Genomic DNA, 21,671 nt, shown 5'->3' with positions numbered 1-21,671 from the left:
ATATATATATATATATTCTAACTAGTAGATAATATTACCTTTCTCAATGCATTTTTTTCTAGTTAATTTTAATCAAATTTCGTCAAAGATTTTTAAAAACTTGAGTTTAAGTTGTTTAATATGTAGAATTCGAGTGCCTCGAGGGTTTTTAGGGCGCTGAATCTATCTATACATTCAAAAATGTATTTTAAATGACAAAATATCATAATCTTGAAATTGTATCACAATTTTGTCTATAAGTACTACCCATATATATATATATATATATATATATATATTAAGAAAAGAAATTGACCTCCTATCAGTCTAAATGCAAGCAAAAGTGAGGTGTTGGTACCAAGCAAGCCCACAATTATACTTACTTAAGCGTACTTGTCTTAAGCTTACTCACTTAAGAGTACTTGTCTTAAGCTCTTGAAAGCCATTACAACTATAATAATGAAGGCATTAAAGCTCATCACGTCAGTAGCAGATATTTGAACCTAGGTGTGGAGGATAATAATGGTTCCGCCTAACCACCCAAGGTAACCTCAATTGACTAATTTTTTTTTGGTATTGGGATCACCTAAAGAAAGAAATCACAAAAAAGAGAGAGGTCACACACACCTAGTTAGCTACAATATAAACTCAGTTAAGAGCACAACATAATTACTCTATTCTAGAACCACAACATGTCATGCAAAAATGGAATATCTACCTCAATGTCTGTCACATATAGCAAGGAGCTAAAGAATTTTGTTATGGAGAAGTTTCGTAAACGGGTATGGGGAAAAGAGTTGGGTAGAAAGAAGAAGTACTACATTGAAGAATTCAACCCTATGTGTGATCTACAACAAAAAGAGTTCATTGGAGCTAACATTCCGTGGAGGGCAAAGGTTCTTATTGCTCAATTAAGAACCAACTCGCATAAACTTCAGTGTGAAACAGGACGGTGGAAAAGGCCTAAAGAAGCTTGGGAAGAACGAGTGTGTACATTTTGCACGTCTGGGGCAGTGGAATCGGAAAAACATTTCATTTTGGAATGTGATGCGTTCAAAGACATTAGAGAAAGTTATGGGAATATGTTAGCATCGGTTTCTTGACATTTTCTTTTTAGCGAGGGGATTGTTGGAAGGTTGGGCCAACTCATCATCAATTTGAATAAGAAAATGATTGAATTGCAAAAGGTGAAAAGCAGGGAATGATGGTCCCATAGACTATTTTTAGTCTCTTGAATGTTAAAATATCATTTCATTTTATTATAAAACTTAAACTTAGGTGAAGAGGATCACAAAAATTATTTCCAACCACTTAAACTAAACTCAATTGAATATATATATATATATATATATTTTTTTTTATAATATTAATATAATTGTGAAATGTACCTGGTTTAAATTTACAATTTCAATAATACAACATTTTAAACAATATTAAGAAAAAAATATATCCAAAATCATCCGAAAAGTATGCACAATCAAAACGTAAAACAATTAAATTATACAAATGGTTAATGGTTCATATCTTGATTCTCAACTCAGATCGTTTCAGAGTTCTTTCCTTTAACTCAATCCTTCCAAAGGTTCGTCTTTGTTGACACTCAGCTAAAATTTTTGGTGCTCAGATTCTAAATCTGAGGCAGCTGCGAAAGGAAACGAACTTTTTAACGCTGACCTTCTAAATACGAGGCAGCTGCAAAAGGAAACGAATTTACAGTCCAGAGCATTTTTGCTGCAAGGATTTTGATGCTTGGAAAGTCATGAATCCTTTAACACAAGTAAAGAATATACAGAAGATAACCGCCAGGGAAGCGGCCGCCGGGATCTCAGAGGACGCTTCATGGCACGCAAAGTACAAAGAGTCCGCGTATGTCTTCGTTGGCGGTCTCCCATATGACCTCACGGAAGGCGATTTGCTGGCAGTATTTGCTCAGTAAGTGTTTTTTGGTATTTGAAAAATTTCATTTCCAGCCTGTGAATCCTTGTGATCTTCCAACACTAGATGTTTAATTTAGTAGAACCACGAAAACTCTAAACCACTTTGAAGCGTTGCAATTTTTCAATAGTATTGTATTCATTTACGATAAATCTGGTTTAAACCGATACCTTCAAATTGAAAACCTAAACTACAGCAACTTTTGCAAAAAAATCGACCTAACACTCGTGGAAAATCCCATTCAATCAAACAGTAGGGAAAATTGTTTGAATACAATGCTGGCTTAATTTACATAGACCACATACCTGTGAGCCACCAGATTGGCTGCTGGAGTAATGGGTTAAGACGCTAGTCTTGTACAAGTACAGGGACACGCTTTCCTTCCGTGTCTATGCAAAAGAATTGCTCTCTAAATCCGTAGAACTTCTCGTCTCTTTCGCTATAAATTCTGAGTGCTATTCTATTTAATACGGGTATGTGCTTCATTTTCTTTTTGCCCAGAAAAGATTCTGTATTCAGGTTTCTGTGATCCATAATGGATTAAGTAAAGTCTTTCGGTAGAGAAATTTTTGGCCGATGTTTTTGAAGCAACAAGTGTACCAGATGAAGAGGCAGATCATTGCTTTCTATTTAAGCCTTTGCCATGATATGCCTCTTCATCTGGTCTTGATGATGAACTACTTGTTGGTTCGAAAAGCGTCGGAATTTTTTTTCTCTTATCTGATTTCTACTAAAAGGCTTTACTTAATTCATATGGATCCTATTGACCGGCCATCTGGGTATTTAAGCAGATAAGTTGCCTTTTTTGTCTAGGGACATTGTTATTATTATTATTATTTTGAAATGAACAATAAAAACCCCATTCATAGTAATTTGCAGATCTACTTAAAATGAAAAAAGCCAGATAATAAAAAGCTGTCCAGGAAGCTTGAATTGATCACAATTTACAGAATATAAAATGTATATTGCAAAAATAAGTCTGGAGCGCAAATTGAGTGACAAGACACAAAACCGTAAATATCTGTTTGGGACTTTGGTCACCCAAACATCAAGATTTGGAAACATGCTGCCAAAATGTGGCTATGTGGCCCAGAGGACATTCAACATAGAAAATACCGTAGTTTTTCTGAATAAACTGACTGCAAGCCAATGGATGAATGGCTAAGTCGCTATGTTAGAATACTATTTCCACTGTATTTGTCTGCTAAACATGTGAATAAAATATCTGAGGTGCAAAATATGGAATCTGTTTCAACTTTCTTGCATTTGGCAAAGCCAATGATGTTTCTAAATTCTAGCCACTAAAAGAAAATCAATTATGAAGTTTGATTATGGCCACAATTCCAAGTGGCAACTAAACTGTGGCTGCTACATAAAATGTCCACCAGAAGAGCCAGGAATCCTTCGGCTAACATTCTGATAAACCCAGACATTGAGAGCAGCAACTACTAAAATTGTGTTGACAAAGTTGATCACAAAGTTTTCACCAAAGAAGGAAGAGAAGATGTAGAGTGCTATTACCGCTGCCTTGAAAACACCATGAAAAAAACTTGTCTTTGCGTCGCAATAATTTTTCTCTCTGCTATTTTTGAAGAAATAAAGTCCATTTTAAACAGATGGGCATTGAATATTGCCTCAACCGATTGGCACTGCCGCTCCCATAGCCCGAGTAAATTATTTTTTCTAAAATCTGGTTCAGTTGCTGACTGAACCTGGTAACAAAAAGATGTAGAGCGCTATTGCTGCTGCTTCGAAAACAACATGAAACAAGCATGTCTTCACATTGGCTAGTTTTTCCCCTTTTTAATTCATGGAGAAACAAAGCTTGTTCTCAACAGGTGAACATCGAATATTTTTTCAAGCCATTGGCGCTCCCATACACTGAGTAAATTATTATTTCCTAAAATCTGGTTCAGTAGCTGAATGAACCCTGTAACAAACATGAATGTAATGCACATTGATTTTATTTCATTCCAGGTTGCTTTGAGCTTTTTGGATGTTTCTGTGTGCGAACAACTGGGGTTTCCTTGGTGTCAGGCCAGGAGTAACTTCAGACTTTGCAGAAAAACTGATTCATTTATTTCATTAGGCAGCTATTGTTATATACATGAATGTGACTGATCAGTTCATCTTCTTGATGACTGTTCACATTCCACATTCACCCAATCGCAGAGGATTAGGTGTCAACATTCCCCCCTTAATCTGAAGGGATGTTGGTGATTCCAAGCATCGTTTTGAATCTTTCAAGCTTTTCTCTTCCAAGCGCTTTGGTGAAGATGTCTGCAATTTGCTCATTTGTGGAACAATGACGAAGATGGATTGTTTTGGCCTCAACATGATGTCGGATCAGATGATATTTAGTATTGATGTGCTTTGTACGATCATGGAACTTTGGGTTCTTGGCCAACTTTATTGCAGAGGTGTTGTCAATCATGAGTGGAGTTGATTGTACTTGTTTTACCTGCAAATCTTCAAGAATTTTCCCGAGCCACACAATTTCTTTCGTTACTTCAGCTGCTGCCACGTATTCTGCTTCTGTTGTGGAATCTGCTGGAACTGATTGTTTGCGTGATCTCCAAGAGACAGCTCCTGATCCAAGACTCATAGCATATCCTGAAGTAGATACTCCAGTTTCTTTGTCTCCATCGAAGTCTGAATCAGAGTATCCAATCAAGCTGAAGTCGTCCACCTGTGTATACTTGATTCCAAGGTCTTGAGTTCCCTTCAAGTACCTTAGAACTCTTTTTGCAGCAGACCAATGTCCCTCACAAGGCTTTTGCATGAACCTGGAGAGGATTCCAACAGTAAATGAAATGTCTGGTCTGGTAGTAGTGAGGTAGATGAGACTTCCTACAAGCTGTCTATACTTTGTTGCATCCTCAAATTCCTTTCCTTCAATAGATGTGAGCTTCAAGTTTTGTTCCATTGGAGTAGAAAGAGGATTGCACTCTGTCATGCCAAATCTGTTTAACAAATCTCCAATGTATTTCTTTTGAGAAAGAAATATGGATTTTGGATGTTGGGTTAATTCAATGCCAAGATAGTAATGAACATAGCCCAAATCAGTCATTTCAAAACTTTTTCCTAATTCTTTCTTTATGGATGCAATATAGCTTTCATTGTTCCCTATCATTAAAAGATCATCTACATATACCACAAGATATACAACTGTTTTGCCAACTTTTTTGACAAATAAAGTTGCATCATCAAGATCGAAATGATTGAAGTTGAGTTTAGAAGATGCTCAGTTAGTTTTTCATACCAGGCTCGTGGTGCTTGTTTGAGGCCATACAAGGAATTCACAAGTTTGCATACTTTATGTTCATGTCCTTTCACAGCAAATCCTTCAGGCTGGGACATAAAAACATTCTCTTTTAGATCTCCATTCAAGAATGCAGTTTTTACATCCATTTGATGGACTTTCCATCCGTTCTGAGCAGCTAGTGCAAAGAGTGTCCGGATGGTGGCCCATTTCGCTGTGGGGGCAAAAGTTTCCTCATAATCGACCCCTTCCTTTTGTGCAAAACCTTTTGCCACAAGCCTAGCTTTGTGCTTGTCAAGTGAGCCATTAGCTTTGTATTTGTTCTTGTAGACCCACTTGCAGCCAATTGGTTTGGTTCCAAATGGAGGATCAACCAGCTTCCAAGTGCCATTCTTTATGAGGGCATCATACTCCTTTTTCATCGCTTCTTTCCATTCATCATGAGAAGCAGCTTCTTTGAAGGAAGTTGGTTCAAAATCTGTAGACAAGTTCAATTCACAATCATAAGTAACATCCATATCAACAGGTGAATTAGAGTCATCTACATCACCTCCATTTTGTCGGTTTGAATTTCTGGTTCCTGTTTTTCCAATTTCATCAGGATGAACACTTTCAAGTGTCTTTGTCAGCCACTTTGGGGGACCTTTCTGAGATGGTCCAGGCTGCTCTGTTGATTGAGTTGGGACTGAATCAAGATTGAGTCTCCCAATTCTATCAATTACATCACTTAAAGCATCATCCGTTGTTGGAGTTTTATGCAGGGGAGATTGTTCTTCAGAAGAAGATTCCACATGTTGATCTAGTATAGGAATCCCCCCTTCAAGATGTGGAATCTGATTATCAAATTCTTGAAATGATTTTGTTTTTGCGAATCTATCCAAGCGATCAAGTTGCCGCTCAACAACATTGTCAGATTTGGATGATTCCAGAAAAATGACATCTCTAGATACAACAAACTTTTTATTTACTTCATCATAGAGGCGGTATGCTTTAGAGGTGTTTGAATACCCCAGGAAGATACACTTACGACTTCTAGCACCAAGTTTGTTTCTATGTACCTTTGGTATCAAAGCATAACAGGTGGAACCAAAGATCCTGAGATGTTTTACCGAAGGAACATGTCCATACCACAATTCATAAGGAGTCTTGTTTCTTATAGCATTAGATGGACATCTATTATTTATATATGCAACACATAGAACAACATCAACCCAAAACATTATCTTTACATTTTTGAAGAAAAGCATGGATCGTACCATATTCAAAATTGTTCTATTCATTCTTTCTGCTACACCATTCTGTTGGGGATTATAAGGTACAGTTGTTTGATGTTTAATCCCATGTTGGCGAAGATAGTGTTCAAATTCATTTGATGTATATTCTTTTCCATTATCAGTGCGAATAGACCCAATATGAGATTGTGCATCATTTTCAATCCATTTATGAAAATTCTTGAATGTTTGAAAAGCATCAGATTTGTTCTTCAATAAATAAACCCAACACATTCTGGTGTACTCATCAATAAATGTCATGATATATTTATTTCCATTTGCAGAAGGAACAGGCATTGGACCACATAAATCTGAATGAATGAGTTCAAGCTTCCTATGTGCTCTTGAATGTGAATCATGAAAAGACTGTTTGCTATGCTTTCTTAGAATGCACGCATCACATTGCTTATGTTTCCTAGGAATTGTAGGCAAACCAGCAACACCATTTTTCTTCAATAAGCGGAGACTGTCATAGTTTAAATGTCCAAATCTAGCATGCCATAATAAAGTTGATGGAAGTGTACCTTCTTCATGATGAGAAATATATGAGAAATGTTGTGCATGAGCAGAGGTTCCTTGCAATTTGAGAAGCCTTTCTTCTTCTATTCCCCTCATGACAAGTGAGTGGTCAGATGCTTTTCTTACCTCAAGCTTGCCATCAAACATATGAATGGAGTGACCTTGCTGGCGGATGTGGACCAAGGACAACAAGTTTCTCTTGAGCTGTGGGAGATATAGAACATGATCTAGAAGAAAGTCTGGAAGACCAGGCAGTTTAAGCCTGATTGTGCCAAGCCCTGATGGCTTGATTTTTGACTGATCTGCAAAGTATACTGCTCCATCAACATTGTCAGTGAAATCTTCAAAAAAATCTTTCCTATGAGTCATATGACAGGTTGCTCCTGAATCAAGCAACCAATCATTTTTCGAAGAAGCAAGTGAAGCATTAAACAAATCTTCATTTACTCCAATGTTACATTGTGCCTCTATATAGTGAGCGGATTCAGGTGCTTTACCTTTGTCTGTATCATCAGTTTTACCTTTCTGCTGGTTTCTTTTCTGCTCAATTTTGTCCCATGGTAGCTTGCATGTAGAAGCATCATGTGATCCATTTCGTTTGCAGCGAATGCAATGCAGATCTGCTTTTTCTGCTTGAGAATGTCTGCCCCCCCTGCCTCTGAAGTATCTTCCTCTTCCTCTTCGTCCACCTCTTCCTCTTGTAGAATCTTGAGCCGGATGCTTTTCTTTATGAGCAAGGCAAATAGTCTCTTCAGAAGATTCAGGGACTGTCTTCTTTCCAAAGGCTTTCTCTCTTTCAGCAAACTTTTTCACAAGAGAGTCAAAGGTTATATCTTTAAGATTTCCATTTGCTTGTAAAGACTCAAGATAATTGGAGTAAGTAGGATAGAGTGCCTTGAGAAAAGCAATAAGAGGGATGTCCAGCTCAACCTTAGTGGATTTGATATCATGCATTATGGATTTTACTTCAGATGCAAGAGCAAGAGGATCATTATTTTTCAGTTCAAGAGTGAAGAGTTTAATCATGAGCTGAACAACTTCAAGTGCAGAATGTGAGTCATAGAGTTCTTTGAGCTTTTGTAAAGCTTCAAAGGCAGTTGAATATGATGAAATATGGCGACTTACTTCTTCATTTACAGATGCTGCGATTAATGCATATGCTTTGCTGTTCTTGTTATCCCAAATGACGAGCTCTTTGTCTGATGTAGGCTGTACTCGGTCATTGTCTCCTTCTCCGACACACACTCCCTTCCACAACTCATTGAAGATGAGGGTGTGTTTTATCATCCGGGACCATTCAGGATAGTTCTCCTTGCCAGTGAGAACTATTCCTACCATAGAGATGATTGAATGCATTCTGTAAAAAAATTACTTCTGCTGATATACAGTGAAATTGTATTCAAAAAAATCTCTGTGGGAAATAATCAATCATTCACCGCGAGCTCTACAAAGTTGGAGCAGCAACGGTATCAATTTTAAAGTTCAGTGAAGAGACTAAAAAATCACCATAAATCCCTTTGATTCTCTAGACCTTGAAGCCAGTAAAAAAAAAACTTCAGCACAACATTAAAAACTTCAGCACAACAATGTTACTAAAGTGCTGGGCGGCCAAGCTCCGGGTTCAGTTTTCTTTCGGTACAATGTCTTCTCTGTCGCATCATATGGCAAGTAGCAGTCATTAGCAGACGACAATAAGGATCGGCCTTGGTATCTGAGGTTTTTACAATGATCACTTCACAAAATAATTCACAATTGATACCAAATTGAAAGGTCCATGGGCATATCTAGAACACTACTAGTTTAAAAACGATGTTGCCTTCTCGATCATTGCAATAGCTGCTCCGTAAGTCGCATATTCAGGTTGGAATATATTCATCCAATTTGAGACAAAGTAACTTGTTGGAGTGACTTCTATCTGTCATTAGCAGACGACAAAGTTGTGTTTCCCCCTCGCTTGTGTACTCTCAGAGCTTTCGCTGATAGTGGAGATGACAGAATGCCGAGTTTCTTCAATTCTCTCGCCGCCAGTATCGACCATGCAGCCAAATTCAAAGACTGGGAAATTCTGTCGGGTCGTTTGGCAATGGTGAGAAAATCTTCTTGATATTCTGATTCGAATTTTCCGTCAAGCTATTAGCATTCGCATGTTTGGATGCCCTCATGCTGTGAATTTCTCATGGATTTGCAGATTGTGTTTGCGGCAGCCATCAATGTGGAGCTATTGACGGGAAACTCTCTGTTTCACAAGATGGATATGCAAAAGATCTGCGAGTTTGGGGAAATCTGCATTGGCAAAAAAATTCTATTTAAATTTCACGCCCAATCATACTAACGACAAACCTCGGGAGCTGGACTAGCATCGCCATTGAGTAGCTCCAGGACTCGGCCCCAGCAGAGAAACGCAACGACCTCTTTGTTGGAAGTGCAAAAACGCACTCAGGAGCAGCGACATGGAAACCAAACATCTATCGGGCAGGTGGACTTGAGCATGGTCCAGATAGACTAGCCTAGAGATTTGTTCCGGTAGGAAAGCACGCAGTTCTTAGATCCATATACCACCGGACTTAACCTCGCCGAGCCCAAGATTCACATGAACCTAACAGACAACAAAGAGTGAAAATGTGCAGAAACTATAACAAATAGGAGTCAGCGTTAAATCCAAGGTCTGATAAAACGCAGATTTGAAAAACGCATGTCAGGACAGGTAACCAGACAGAATATAGACAGGAAACGCATATGACAGCGTTCACACACTAGCATTCAGCATTCACACCAGGTCTCTAGATAGAGTGCGCAGACTCAGATACAATATCGAAAAACGTATACCATGTCAGGACAGAGGCAGGCAGAGGAGTTACAAGGGGCACAAAGGCTAAAAAAAGGGCTGGCTCTGATACCATGTCAGGCCAGGAGTAACTCCAGACTTTGCAGAAAAACTGATTCATTTATTTCATTAGGTAGCTATTGTTATATACATGAATGTGACTGATCAGTTCATCTTCTTGATGACTGTTCACATTCCACATTCACCCAATCGCAGAGGATTAGGTGTCAACACTTGGCAGTAATTTAGGGTCATCTAGGTTTACTGCGAAACCTAAATCATGGTCATTTGTTTCTACGAATGAAAGACAATTGTGAATACCAATCAGTCTGGAATTATAGAAGCAAGGAAAATAGCATTTCTTATGACAGCCCCACTCTTACATGGGTTGGAGCCAAGGTTGCGGTAGAGCGGCCCCCCCCCGCCTTTTTAGAGCGTGCTCCGGGCGGGAGCGATCTAGGAGCGCGCTCCAAGCGGGAGAGATTCTGGGAGCGCGCTCCGGGCGGGAGTGACCCTGGGAGTGCGCTCCTGAAATTTGCTCCCTGTGGGAGCGAATTTCGCGAGCGCAGTTCCTAAATTTTTTTTTGCTCCTTGCCAATTCAGGAGTGATAGAGGGAGCTATTGAAGATTGGAAGCAATAATTTTTGAGTGGGGCAGGCTAATGTTCAAGCCTATGGCCCTGGTGTGATATGCAGTTCATGGTAATGTTAAGAATAATTTTGGTGGAGAATGTCACTTTTACTTAAATTTTTGACATTACCATGAAATGACTCCGGATGTTTGAGAGTGGTTTCGACATCATTGGATTTCATATGGAGAAAATAGAATTTTAGATCGCACTCAAAATCCAGCAGACTTATTATTTTTTCATGATTTCAGGATTGGGGGGATTGCAATGTTACCGTTGGATTTTGTCATGTACGAGGGTAGCACCAAGCCCTCTATGTGGGGGAGACTCCCAATAATCAAGAGCACCTAGGATACTAGGTTATGGAACTTGTATTTAATCAAGAGCAGCAAGGCCATTTGACTATGCAGGAGGGGACTCCCAATAAAGCATGAGACAAGAAATTAGAAATTTCTCGTGGCAAGAGGGTCAAACAATAGATAATAGATTTACTTGTCTTTTCTAGTTTCTAGTACCTTTTATAACTATTGACTCTTTCATATTTATTATGATATTTTGTAAAAAATATATGACAATTTAAGTTTGAAGTTGGCATTTATAACTCATTGGTAATGAATTATGAATATGACGCTTTGTGAAAGTTGAAACATTTCGTTTCATGTTAGATATTCTTTGTTATCGTTTGGTACTTGGTAATGATAATGGTTACAAGTACAAGTTACAACTTTAGTGATCAAGGATGATAAATGTTATATATTGAATTTTGAAAGCTTGAAACATTAAGATTTATGAATCATAAGACTCGATATGTTGTATGTTACTAACTTGTGGACGTGGTTGATGAAGATTATAACTTCTAGATGATTGATGTTATATGGTTCAATCTATGTTTTTATGTTTTTTATATCTAATTCATCATTCTACATTCTTTTGTTGACATATATGCATCAAAATATATAAAATTATATATTATATAAAAATTCGCTCCCGAACTGGAAGCTTTTGAAAATGTCCCCTCCTGCTACCGCTCCCAAGTAACCTTGGTTGGAGCTCTCAGAACCCATAAAGAAAGTGCCAGCAGACAACAATCTTCAAAATTGAAACTGAGACATATCAGTAAACCACCAGATCTATATTGTAGCTGTCCTGGATACATGCACCTGTATTGTCAAGACGAATGCACAGGTCCTGACATATAAACTTCAAGAGTCAAGACCGTGTAATGAATACTCACCATTTTTGGTTCTTACTTTCTTCTACCACTTTAACCTTGACCTTCAGTAATTCCTTTACCTGAAGGCATGATGTCATAATTTGGATATATTTTATCAAGGAGTGGGAACAATTTTGGTATTTGTAAGTACATTTAATTTGTCAAAAGAGCAGAAGTGAACAATGCATGGCGGGCTTATGTTGTAGTCCAGTCTCCACAGCATGTTCATGCATGTCTCCTGCAACCCTGCTGTGTTCTGAATAAATTAGTGTTTATCTCGATTGAGTTTTCAGATCCTTAGGAGTCAGGAGACACCCATAGGTTCAAGGCATTGACCTGTGTATAATTTGAACATTAAATTTGGCATAAATGGCTATTTCAACACTTGAACGTGGTTTTTGCTTTAATGAGCTTGAAAACTGTATTTTGTCATATGATTTTTTTTACATGTTGGGGCTTGTTCTCCGATGGCCTTTGGATTTCATAAAAGCTATTCCTGGGTTTTGTCACAATGTCCAGAAACATTATGGTATCGTTTTATGTTGAATCCTTTTTTCCTTGCCTTTTTTTAATTGAAGATGCCCCCACCATGAATAGAGATGGACTTAAAATCAGTGACGCTTGGAGGTTGGTTATACATTGGTTGAGTCTCCTATTGTTTGCCAATCTGTTGCTTTCATTATCACACAATGTCCAGCAACATTATGGTATCGTTTTATGTTGAATCCTTTTTTCCTTGCCTTTTTTTAATAGAAGATGCCCCCACCATGAATAGAGATGGACTTAAAATCAGTGACGCTTGGAGGTTGGTTATACATTGGTTGAGTCTCCTATTGTTTGCCAATCTATTGCTTTCATTATCACACGTGTCTTTCAAGGTATATCCTTTCTAATTAGTCTTTTAGTTCACACTTTCTTTATATACATAAACAACTTAAAGTTATGCTAATTAGTCACCTTAATTGGCATGCATTTTAACCTGGGTTTATATATAACCAACTTAATACTATACTAATGACTTAGGTGGCATACATATTTGAACTATCTAATAAATATGGTTTTAAGCATGATTAATTGCTAGAGGCAAACCAAAGATTGTTGGAAACTCTCATGGATTTGAAATGAAGGAAACATAATATATTAATTTGGAGGACCATGTACAGCAAACTCGATACTGGTGAAACAGAAACATGCAGACTGAATGTGTGCACACACATCCACACACATGATTGAGTATTCTTAATTCAACTGCCAGATATCAAATGCAACCACCAAATCCTGATGATGGACCAGGAGTTTTTGGTCAGAAACTTTGAGACATAAAAAATGAAATGCTAGAATTCCAAAGCTGTTTAAGACACCAAAGTTTTCTGTTCCTTTACCAAATTCCTATGAGCACTTGAAAACGCAATTTAGCATCCTGGAATCGCTCCTGCTCAGCCTAAAGTACAGCAAGGTAGAGAAATAATGCCAGTGCAGGCAATGCTTGTGAATCTTTATCTGGTCTTTATTATTTAACTAGTACTGAGAAATGTGCAGAAGACAACCGTTTGAAATTAGAAGGCAATGCAACATGAGCTCATCTTATCAAGCCTGACCTTGACTGTCTTTATTAATGGAAAGCACTTACAAGATTTGTGAACTTTAGACACTGTGGATTCCTTTAGCGGTAACAGCAGTTATAGCTCCTATTACGACTTTTGGGTTCCAACCTACATAATCAGAGGCTAGAGCCATTATTTCAGTTCAGAGGGTTTCTCTTTGATACTGTTTTATCACTCTTTTTATCTACTAGTCACTGAATGTGCAGTTCTTTTTGGTTCTTATTCTAACCATTCTTCTTTATATTTTTCATTTGTTCTACTTCTCATTTATATTCCCTTGCTGGAATCTTTTTCTTCTTTTTGACTTCAACTTCGTTTCTTTATCCGTTGCCTGTACTTTGCCTGGAATCGCTCCTGCTCAGCCTAAAGCACAACAAGGTAGAGAAATAATGCCAGTGCAGGCAATGCTTGTGAATCTTTATCTGGTCTTTATTATTTAACTAGTACTGAGAAATGTGCAGAAGACAACCATTTAAAATTAGAAGGCAATGCAACATGAGCTCATCTTATCAAGCCTGACCTTAACTGTCTTTATTCATGGAAAGCACTTACAAGATTTGTGTTTAGACACTGTGGATTCCTTTAGCGGTAACAGCAGTTATAGCTCCTATTATGACTTTTGGGTTCCAACCTAAATAATCAGAGGCTAGAGCCATTATTTCAGTTCAGAGGGTTTCTCTTTGATACTGTTTTATCACTCTTTTTATCTACTAGTCACTGAATGTGCAGTTATTTTTGGTTCTTATTCTAACCACTCTTCTTTATATATTTCATTTATTCTACTTCTCATTTATATTCCCTTACTGGAATCTTTTTCTTCTCTTTGACTTCAACTTCATTTCTTTATCCGTTGTCTGTACTTTGCTTCAAGTCTACCTGCTTGATAAATGTGTTTTCTTTCTCCAGTATTCAGAATTACTAGGAGGCATTGAAGTTCTGAAGTTAACCAACGATATCAGATGAGAGATATTGTTTTTGTTTAAAACTGTTCATTGCAGGGTTAAGATTGCAATATTGATACAGAAGAGTTCCCTTTTTAGACTGCTGTTTAAAGACTTGTATTCATGTTTCCGTGTTGGAATGCACAAATTGGGATAAGTGTGAAATGCTTTTCATTAAACTGATACAGATATAAATACATGGTTTATGATCTTTGGGTTCATCTTCCTGTTAGAAAATCATAAAGGCAGAAAGATTTTCTTATCTTTGATAATTACTTGTGATTTTCTTAAATTCTTATTAACTTCTTTATGTCTTCTTTAACTTCTAATCATCAAGCAACTATCAAAACCATAAACATGAAGATCAAGGACACAAGATGTAGGCTCTCAGCCAGGGCAAAAACCCCTCTTCTAGGGGAAAACCCAAAAACTTCTTCTCTTCTTTCATGAACCAAATCAAATGAGACAACCAAGACCTAAGACCAAGACAAATGACCTTCTCCAATCCACCAAGTCAGCTTCCCATGAAGATAAGTCAAACTTCCAGAATGAAGTCAAGGAAAACATCTAAAATCATGTCAACTAGGGTCTCGGCCCTCTCTTCTACTTCTGCAATTTTCGGTCCATTGTCTCGACTCTCCATCCTGTACCTTCGGCCGTACAATACTTCAGATCTCTTGCATGTGTGACAGAAAATGATAGATATTTCGGCTTCCTTTGATATGTGTCTCCTCTTCTTCGTTGATGATTCTCCTTCTTCCTTTTGGTTCTTCGCACTCTTCTTCACTTGTGTGTTTCAGATCGAATTCCATGAATGAATGATCTCTCAATAGGTCGAATGCTCAGCTATTTATAGTGGTTTGAAGCTCCTCTATTAGGCCGACATGAAGAGAAGGGCAGGCCGACTTGGTGGAGGAGTATTGCATGACCAAATTACATAAAATAATTTTATTTCTTTTACACAATGAGCCCAAGAAGGGTCTAGGACAAGATGACATGGACAATGACTCACGACATAAACCCTAGAAGCACACAATGGGTGCTTTGACCTAGAAAAAAATAACTAAAGCATGAAACCCAAGCTTATAAATAATTTTTCTTTTACAATATTTTTTTTTTTTTCTTTCCTTTTGACAAATATATTATATCATGACCCAAATACAATTATGTAGACCGATACTAGTTACATTTCTCAACACTCCCTCTTAACTAGGGAGATATTCATAATTGTTCAACCGGTACAAGGTTGACCTCAATTTGAAATGTTCCAAGAAGAGTACAACAACATACATAATGCTAGGGATACCCTAATTGCCAAGGTATCCTCCCAACAAGGACTTAGTTGTCATCAAGGAAACTTGCCACTATAGGTACGATTAGGCTACAACCATGGTATCAACCCAATTGGATATAGATACCATCTAGGCCTTCATGCCAAGTGTTGTCGCTCCTAGAGACAACCTCGGATTACTTACAAGACCAGTGCCTGGGCACATCTAGAGTCTGTGTGTCTTGTATGATTCTCAGGAAATAGGAGACATCACACACACACACACACACATATATATATAAACAACATGGGTTGGTTCATTCATCTAAAGGCGTAAGCCATGTATTTTTGGTACTTCTTCACATATACAACTCACAGAAATATATGCATAAAATAGTGGAGGCTGAGTAGTTCAAGGACCTACAGTTTAATAAGCTTTGACAGAGCAATGAGAGAGGATAAGGAGGAGTAACTCATCACATAGAGCTTGAAGCATCAAGAATTCTATACTTAACACAGAGCTCGAAGCATCAAGAATTTCTACACTTATCTGAGTTAAAGGTGGATATAATGGACAGAAGAGAGGCTGGGTGCTATGTTTCATGGAGCGCAATTTTAAAGATATAATTTCAATAATCCATACAGGCATATGCATTAACAAGTCGATACAAATGAATCTGTGCGGAAGTTTGAAATATTTCTAACAACTATGATTACATGAATTCAAAGAAGAAACATGATCATAATGGATTTTAACAAAGGGAGAACATACTGTAGTACTCGAAGGGGGAATCACCACCATTTTCTTTATGTTCCGAAAGATGCATATCATACAGTGATATAGTCTAAAAATAACATGTAGCCTTTTCTTTAGGATTGCTGAACCTTTGTAAAGTGTTGCTTCCCCCTATTTATCTGGAGAGGGGATCGCTGAACATTGATTACAACAAAATATCTTTAGCCGAGTCTCAATTGTCAGATCGACTAGCGGTCTCGTCCAGGGATGGCTTTGTGGCCCAAACACATTGCAAAAGATTAATTGCCTGATTAAATGATTACCTCATTAAATGATTGACACATTACATGATTACAAAAAGCGGGTCAATCGAGCAGATGAACACGGCAACAAAATATCTCCATGCCCATCCCTGTGATCGCCTTTGCTTCAGGTTGTTGCTTGCCCACGGTCTGGTTTCTTGTATCACTCGACCAGTTCCCATCGCTTCTGCCTTTACTGCTCAGATCGTTAGTTCTTCAAAACTGGGATTGATCATCTATCATTTTAATGCCATAGTACATAAGCAGAGGTCGCCTGGGTAGTACTTTGTCTTCCCCCTGTATGGGGCACCATGCTGAATAATCAAGTCCTCTCGAGCTTCCAAGTCTTCGTTTACTTCTGTCAGCATCGACCCTGGTTTTGTGTCACAAGGGGTCTTTCTGGGTCAGTCCGTGCTGAGTTTGAATGCTCCATCTCCTTTCCTAAATGCCACAGCTGCCGACCCACCACGCCTTTAAAGTTTTGCACTACCTGGTCGCAAAGTTATTACATCGAGGTTTTCCATTTAACAGTCTTTACAGGATGGGGCCTTTCAATCCATTTTAGCCCCTTTTGCTTCATGTGACCGGGGGCTATGACCAGGTGCTTAGTCCTCGGGCGCTAGGGCCTTCAAACTCCTCTTGACACTTGCGATCGCTGATCTGTGTGATTGGGCCCACTTGGGATATCGCAATTGGAGTATAGGAGAGGGCTTTCCTACCATATTACATAGAGCCTGCCGATTGTCCGGACGTGAGACTTCAAGAAAGTAGGATGCATAAAATATCGCATCCGGGCGAGGTCTTGCCTATCGGAATTGCAGGTCGAGAGGGACTTCGGCGGAGGAGGGACCCTGCTTTGCGCGATTGCTGATATGTGTGATTGGCCCCTTTAGTGCTTGGCACTTGGTTTTTCGCTGCAATCCTTTGTTAACTGGTTTTCGGCCCCTCCCGACGACTTTACACTATATGGGGACTTTTCCACTTCGCAATCTTTTAACCCTAGTCCCGTCCAGAATCGCTAGTTGCCGATATTGCAAGACCTTCGATATTGTGGGAAGTCCAACATGTGGGACCTCCACCCGCCGATTTGCGATGTGCGATATTCGCGATCAGCCGATCGTAGATTTCGCTTTTTCCCCTGTCGCTGCTTCAGAAAAGCCTCGATTGCGATTTGCGATGAGCTTGACCCTTAGCCATTTTTTCTTTGTTTTCAGGATTTCAAAGGGTATCTTCAATCTACTCTAACTTCTGATCCAGGAGTCCATTTTTGGACTTCCACCTACCGATGGAAAGCTTATTTCGAGCACTTTTCATTGGAGAGGGTCCGATTTAGCTTTGAGAGCCTCTGTGGCTTGGAATATGGCTGCAAACTTCTCTGTTCTTTGGTACTCTTTGTACAACTAGAACTTTGTTTTCAGAAGGTGACAACATTATCTCTACCTGGGGACAGTGCCTTGCTCACAAGGTGTTGAGAACCTGCAAATTGTGAACTTCTCCTTTGGGCATGGAGTCTTTTCTAAACAAACAATAGTTTTGTGAAAGTGGAATTTTCAATAGAAACTGGAAATTTCATCTAATTATTACAATACACACACCGGTATTTACAATGAGTGCAAGACAGGTACCTCTAGTTTTGGAAATAGAGTTTGAGGAACTGACCATTTACCGACAGTTCCAATGATTCACCATCCAGATTTTCAAGTAGGTACGTGTTATTTCCTCCCTCTTCTGCAATATTGAAAGGGCCAAACCATAATGGATCGAATTTTCCGTGTTTGCCTTTTTCTTCTCGTCGGACGTCCCATCGAAGAACTAAATCTCCTGGTTGAAGAGGTCGATCCTTAGCCTTCTTGTCAAATAAGGATTTCATCTTCTGTTGGTAATTTGACAATTTGGCCCCACCTGTTCTCTGTTTTCATGATGTTTGACCTTCGTGTCAAGGCACTTGGCTCTTCCTCAGCTTCTTGTAATAACTTCGCCACTGGCATTGCTAATTGGATTGAGAATACTGTAGCCTTACCATACACTAGCTCGAATGGCGATTTTCCAGTGGATCGTTTAGGGGTTACTTGATTAGCCCACAGGGCAAACTTTAGTTGGGAGTCCCAGTTCCTCTGATTCTCGGTGATGGTCTTCTTCAGCACTCTCACCACCATTTTGTTTGAGGACTCAGCCAAGCCATTACCTTGAGGATAGTAGGTAGTGGAATGCCCGATGATAATATTGAATTTTTGGTAGAAGCTGGTGAATTTGGCAGATTTGAAGACTTGAGCATTGTCAATGATAATTTTGATAGGACAACCAAAGCGAGATAATATGTTCTCCTCCATAAACTTAATTACCACTGGGTCTGTAGCGTTTCTGGCTGGGATGGCCTCTACCCACTTGGTGAAATAATCCGTGGCCGTTAATATCCACTTGTGTTGGCCACTAGACGGTGGGTTTATTTCTCCTATGAAGTCTAGTCCCTACTATCTGAAAGGTTCTTCCACACGCATTGGAATCAGGGGGAGAGGAGAAAGTTTTTGCGTTTTAGGAAACATTTGGCACTTCTGGCACGACCTGACCTGGGAATGAACATTTTCAAACAATGTAGGCCAGTAGAATCCTGCCTTGAGGATTTTGTGTGTTGTGGTCTTCCAGCTGTAATGACCTCCACAAACTCCTCCATGAAATTCCTCAATCACTTTATGGGTTTCGCCCTCTACCAAACATAACAGCGAAATTCCCACCGGGTCCTTCCAGTAGAGTTGACCATTTGATATGATATACTTTTGCGCTTGTAATCTCAGCGTTCGGTATTTGGATTTATCTAGCCCCAACGGGCACCTCAAGAATAAGAGATAATGGATGATATTCTTATACCAAGGTGATCCCTCATATTTAGCATAGATCTTCTGCTCGGATGTTTTAATCCCGTTTTGATGAACCTCTGGTCTGCCTTCCTCTGTTATCAGGTTTATCCCTAAAGCTTGGCAATTAGATTATGATAAAACCTTGGCCAACCCCTGGCCTTTTATGAGCTTAGTAGGCTTGATGTCTAACTCATATTCTTGTATCTTTGCTATCCACCTACCCCTTTTTCCTTCGCTGTCTCCTTGCACCAGGATGTCCTTGACTGCTGTCGTTGGGACAAATGCTGTGATTTCCGATTGTAGCACATACATACGAAATGCCTTCAAAGCCTTGACTAGTGCATAGGCTTGTTTCTCCAAGATGTTATATTTTAGCTCAACATCCCTCAGGACTTGGCTGAAGAAGGCGATGGGCTATTCATAACCATCTTTATTCTTCTGTAGCAGAATTGCGACAATAGTATGCAGAGAAGCAAAAGAAAAGATATAGAAAGGCATTGAATAGTCGGGGCTGACTAGTACCGGGGCTTCAGCCAAAGCTTCTTTAATTATAATAAAAGAATCTCGGGGGGCAGGGCTCCACTTGACTTCATTTTCCTTTTTAAGCATGTCTGGACTCTGTAATACCCTTGACTATTTCTGCATAGTTGGGTATGAACCTCCTCAAGAAATTTATTCTCCCCTTTTTTTGCTTGGACCTATTTCTTATTTCTGGGTAGAGGAATATGACTGATGGCTTCGACTCATTTAGGGTCGATCTTCACTCCTTGCGCTACTATGTGTCCTAGTAGCTTCCCCTCACTCAGGGCGAACTGAGATTTCTTGGGATTCAAAGAAAGACCATACCTCCTGCATTTCTCAAAGGTGAGCTTCAAGTGGAGGATGTGCTCTTCATCAGTCTTAGAGAAGATTGTGATATCATCCAAATAAACAACCACGAACTTGTCTTGCTCGCCTACAAAAGCTATATCCATAGCTCTCTGAAACGTGGCCCCTGCATTAATAAGACCGAAAGGAATGCGAGCATATATGAATGTTCCCCACGGGGTGGTGAAAGCAGTCTTCTTCTGATCATCATGGTGGACTGTTATTCGGTTGTAACCAAAGAACCCATCCATCATGGACATTCTGACTGAGCCAACCACCTTCTGCAATATATAATCCATCTTAGGCAGCGGGTAGTTGTCTTTCAACGACGCCCTGTTTAGATTCCGAAAATCTACACATAGCCTTATTTCTCCATTCTTTTTTCGGACTGGGACTAAGTTGGCCACCCACTCCGAGTACCTTAAAGGCACTATGATTTTGGCCTGTAGAAGTTTCCTCACTTCTTTTTCAATGGAGGGGAGTAAGAGTGGATTAATATGCCTGAGCTTCTGCTTGCATGGTTTTATTCCACTCTTTAAAGGAATCTTATGCTGTATGATGTTAGTATCAAATGCTTTTAGATCCTCATAAGACCAAGCAAAAACATCCTTGTAGATTTTGAATAGATTTAAATACCTTTGTTTATATTGCAAGGGGATTCCTTTTGATAGCCTGACCATCTGGGGTTCATCCTCTGAGCCGATATTGCACTCTTCTACTTGTTCGTCCATCTTCGAAGCCATTTGTTTGGAGGTTATGTCGTCCTTATTAAATAATCTTTCCAGTGGGACTAGTCCGCGAGGAATGGTATTCCCTTTTAGTTGTAGAATTTTGCATCCAGCCACTGTGTCTTCCCAGGAAGTGGTTTCTTGATTAACCTCTTTTTCCTCTTCTTGGTCGATGGTTGAGTTAGCGAACTCCCCAACGACTTCTATAAATCGTTTCACCTGCTCGTCGTCCTCGAATACCTGCCAGTGCTTGACATTATCAGGTATAGAGGGTTTGTATCTGACCTCCACCTCATACCTGAGGAGCGGATTTTGAGGGGGCTTGAAACTGCTTGCTGCTACAACAAGGGAATCAACCATTATGTTTCCTTCTCTGGGCAGAAATTGGATATTAAAGGCCAGGAAGAAGTTATCAATTAGATCCCACACTTCATTCCGATAAGTCCTCAATCTGGGGTGTTTGGCCTGGCACTGATTTCTGATCTGCCTTACAACCAGCTCAGAGTCTCCATAGATCGTTAGGCATTCAATATTCATATTCTTTGCTGTTTGTAGCCCAAGGAGCAATGCTTCATACTCCGCCACGTTGTTGGTTGCCTCAAACTCCAGCTTGAATGAGAGGGGTATCAGGCTGCCCTTCGGAGATACCAACAATATTCTTGCTCCATTTCCCTCTTTGGAATTTGCTCCGTTAAAGTATAATTTCCACACTTCGTTTTCATTTGTGTGCTGGTGTT

At 39.2% G+C, this 21,671-nt stretch overlaps 2 protein-coding genes across 2 annotated transcripts in view; both read left to right on the top strand.

Moving 5' to 3' along the window:
- The first annotated feature begins 1,486 nt into the window (after positions 1-1,486).
- The window catches only part of LOC149210310 (uncharacterized), a 145,091-nt gene continuing 124,906 nt past the window's right edge, over positions 1,487-21,671 (top strand). The window contains exon 1 of the mRNA XM_089396679.1: positions 1,487-1,911. Coding sequence (XP_089252805.1) covers positions 1,739-1,911 — 173 coding nt within the window. The 5' untranslated portion in view covers positions 1,487-1,738. The remainder of the gene's footprint in view (positions 1,912-21,671) is intronic.
- Positions 8,962-9,298, top strand: LOC149210311 (stress enhanced protein 2, chloroplastic-like). Its single transcript, XM_089396769.1, has 2 exons — positions 8,962-9,052; positions 9,155-9,298. The coding sequence occupies exons 1-2, from the start codon at positions 8,963-8,965 to the stop codon at positions 9,296-9,298; spliced, it is 234 nt and encodes a 77-aa protein (XP_089252895.1). The 5' UTR covers position 8,962.

This window comes from Pinus tabuliformis, chromosome 1_2, assembly GCF_031772625.1.
Source record: "Pinus tabuliformis cultivar Carrire ecotype Pingquan chromosome 1_2, CPIR1, whole genome shotgun sequence".
NCBI lineage: Eukaryota > Viridiplantae > Streptophyta > Pinopsida > Pinales > Pinaceae > Pinus > Pinus tabuliformis.
This window is presented reverse-complemented; position numbering and strand designations above follow the sequence as displayed.